A 3,078-nucleotide genomic window follows, 5' to 3' on the forward strand; every position below is an offset into this window, starting at 1 on the left:
GGAAGCCAAGCGCCTGTGGCTCATGCGACGGGCAGCGCGGTGTGACGTCATGACTGCAAGTCCCAGGGTGCCTCGCGGCAGGACTACAGCTCCCACGAGGCTTGACGGCGCCGCCGCTCCTGCGCAGTCGCTCTGAGCCAAGATGGCGTTGGTGGGGCGGGTGTACCGCATCTTCCTGCGCCGTTCGTCCGTCTATGCCCTCAGCGTGATGTGTGGCGTCGTGCTGTTCGAGCGAGCCTTCGACCAGGGCGCTGACGCGCTCTTCGAGCACCTCAACGAGGGGGTAAGCGCGGGGCCCGGCCCGGCCTGGCCCGGCCCGTGTGACCTTGGCGGTGGCGCTGCCGGGACGGGGGAAGGGCCCGCGGCAGAGCCCCTCGGCGCTGCGGGCTGGGCTCGGGGCTCGTGTCCGCCCGTCTGGCAGGGTGCCGAGGGCCCGGCTGAGGATCGCTGCTGTGAAGGGAAGCAGCGGCTGGGCCTTTGCCGCGGGGCTTCTCCACAGCTTCACCCGGAAGGACGCGGCGGGCGTGGACTGGGTGCTCCCCGTGCCAGGGTGCCACCGGTGCTGGTCTCCGGGGTGATGCATTTTGGCAAGCGGGTGCTAGTTCCCTCACGTGAGCGGTCTGCTCTGCCCATCGAGCTGTGGTGGGAAGTGGTTCAGTGCCCTGCGCAACTGCGCCAAGTCATCTTTCTAACCAGCTGTGTCGTGTGTGAAGGGTCTGCACACTCCTGTAGCAAGGCTCCCCACCTCACTCCCTGCCCCTTGGAGTTGGCCACACCTCACAGCTTGAGCTATTTGCTTTCCTGTAAGCCTCTCAGTTGAGTCATTGCATCACATTGTGCAGTGTAAAGGTCCCTCCCCTTGGCCCCCCAGCCTGGCACTGAGTGTTAACTCTCCCTGGAGGAGCTGTTTTTTTGTAAGGATGTGAAGCCTTGTTTTGGGATGGTGACAGACAGTTGGAGTTCCTGTGCCCACACGGGTCTTTACAAATGCTGATTGTGCCAGTTGGTTGTTGTGTTTAGAACTAAGATCCACTGTCTTGACTGAAATGGTTTCTGTCTTCCTCTGTAGCAAGAAGTATGGCCTCTTCCTGGGATCTCTTGAGTGTATATTAACAAACTTGACAGAAGCAGGATGCTGGTTGCTATGGTTCCCCTGCTCTACCTGTGGCAGATGAAGGTGTTGTGTCTTGTGTTGTGGCAGGGTTGACAGCCTAGTTCAGGGGTGGGCAAAATGCAGCCCGCCAAGCCATTCTATCCAGCCTGCGGGGGCCATAAAAAATTTAGAAAATTAATATGTATCTGCCCTGGGCTGCCTATCATGCAGCCCTCGATGGCTTGCCAAAACTCAGTAAGCAGCCCTCTGCCTGAAATAACTGGCTGCCCCGGCCTAGTTTCTCTAAGAGGTTAGTGGTTTGGATAGGGATGATCCTGCCTCCAGCAAGGGTTAGACAAGATGACCTCTGGAGGTCACTTCCAGTCCGAGTTCAGTATGGCTCTATGGTTCCTTCCCAGCATGAATAAGAAGCCAGAAGCATTGTAGCTGTAACACTTTTCTGTTGACTGTTAAACTTCAGAGTGGGGGAGCAGTGAGAGAGGACAGGCAAAACACCACACTTGGTCTCCTATATTTTTTGAAAGTCATCTGCATTCTCTGCCTGCTTCTATGTCTGAGGCAGATGCTAAGTATAGGACTGCACTGGGTCTGATGCTCTGTCCATGCAATTGCAGCATTCTGCTGGGGAAATGCTTGTACAGAGCTATGGTGGTGCTCCCACCAGAAGCTGCATTAAGTCTTCTGGTGGTTGGATACAGGGGTCAAGAAAAAAGTGAAGCAATAAATGTACTGGCCCAAATGCAGAAAAGAAATGGATAGGACAAAAGACAGCAAGTGAGTGGAGGAAGGGTGGGGTCTCATTATACCACCACTGCAGGAAGGCAGTTCACCAAAAGAGTTGGCACCTTTTTATGTTGCTAGCCCCACTCAACAGTGTAACACCTCCTTTGGCAATTGCCTCAGTACTCATTGGTTTCAAAGAGGTACTGAGCATTATGAAACAGAGTACATGTAATTCCCAGAATGCAGTGGTGCAGTTACAGGGCTTTGCAGATGTGCCAAAGTGGTCCTCCAAACTAATATTGCTGCCTGATGTGCTATCGTCACCAAGACAACCAAATGTCTCCTGCCATTGCAGTCCTTGCAATGAGTCCTCACTTGTAGATCTTGCCTTCTGCCTTAATGTAAAATAAGCCCAGCACCATTGGGGAGATCATAAAATTGTGGGTTTTGTTTGGTTTTTCCCCAAATGCAGAAGCTGTGGAAACATATCAAGCACAAGTATGAAGATGACAAACAGTAAATTGCCAAGCACCGGATCCATGGTGGGGTATTTGTGGTGTTCTGTGCAAGGCTTTCCATCTCCTGATGCCAGCTATTGAAAATGAACAAGGATTTCTGACTGAAGCCAGAGCTGCATCCACCACTTCCAGCTATGACCGAGAACTAAATGGACTCAAGGATTTTCTCTTTATTGTGTTGAAACTTACCATGGTAAAATAATAAAGTCACTGACTTGTACCCCTTATGCTTGCATGTTCATCTGAATTAACCTAGTGCTCTGTATGTAAGGGAAGGTTTTCTCTTCAGAAAATGGAGGGCTCTTATTTAGTCTGCCACTAAGTGCATTTTCAGTATGGAAAGAAGATACTTTTGGTGTAACCTGAAAGATTTGGAAGCATTTATATAGTTGAGGGCTGTTGTCAATATTTACTGCCTCTGCTTGGAAAATGTTCCCATTTTTGACTGATAAATGAATGTTCAGACAGCAGCAAAAGCCTTAAATAGGCAGACATAATAACTAGCCAATATGTCACAGCAGAAACAATCTGCCCTTAAACACTTGTTTTTATTGAACTATTAAAGGGCTGTTTATTTGCAAAAGTTATTCCTCTTTTAGTCAACTGTATTTCACTGCCTTGGGGTTCACATGATGCTTTAGTTTCACATGTTTCTTAAAGTGATTTTTAGATTTCCCCAGTCTAGGAGTGAGAGTACAACTTTTCTTGCATCTCAAACAAGCC

General features: G+C 50.4%; 1 protein-coding gene across 1 annotated transcript; it reads left to right on the top strand.

Moving 5' to 3' along the window:
* Positions 1-115: 115 nt before the first annotated feature.
* LOC102566384 (cytochrome b-c1 complex subunit 9) lies at positions 116-2,582 on the top strand. The gene is made up of 2 exons (XM_006268934.4): positions 116-283; positions 2,310-2,582. Exons 1-2 carry the CDS (start codon positions 143-145, stop codon positions 2,355-2,357), a joined length of 189 nt encoding a protein of 62 aa, XP_006268996.1. The 5' UTR covers positions 116-142; the 3' UTR covers positions 2,358-2,582.
* Positions 2,583-3,078: the final 496 nt, after the last annotated feature.

This window comes from Alligator mississippiensis, chromosome 10, assembly GCF_030867095.1.
Source record: "Alligator mississippiensis isolate rAllMis1 chromosome 10, rAllMis1, whole genome shotgun sequence".
Classification (NCBI taxonomy): Eukaryota; Metazoa; Chordata; order Crocodylia; family Alligatoridae; genus Alligator; species Alligator mississippiensis.

Coding starts and splice junctions, on each gene's coding strand:
- LOC102566384 (XM_006268934.4), top strand. CDS start 143: ATGGCGTTGGTGGGGCGGGTGTACCGCATCTTCCTGCGCCGTTCGTCC. Junction 284..2,309: donor TCGAGCACCTCAACGAGGGG/GTAAGCGCGGGG, acceptor CCCCAAATGCAG/AAGCTGTGGAAACATATCAA.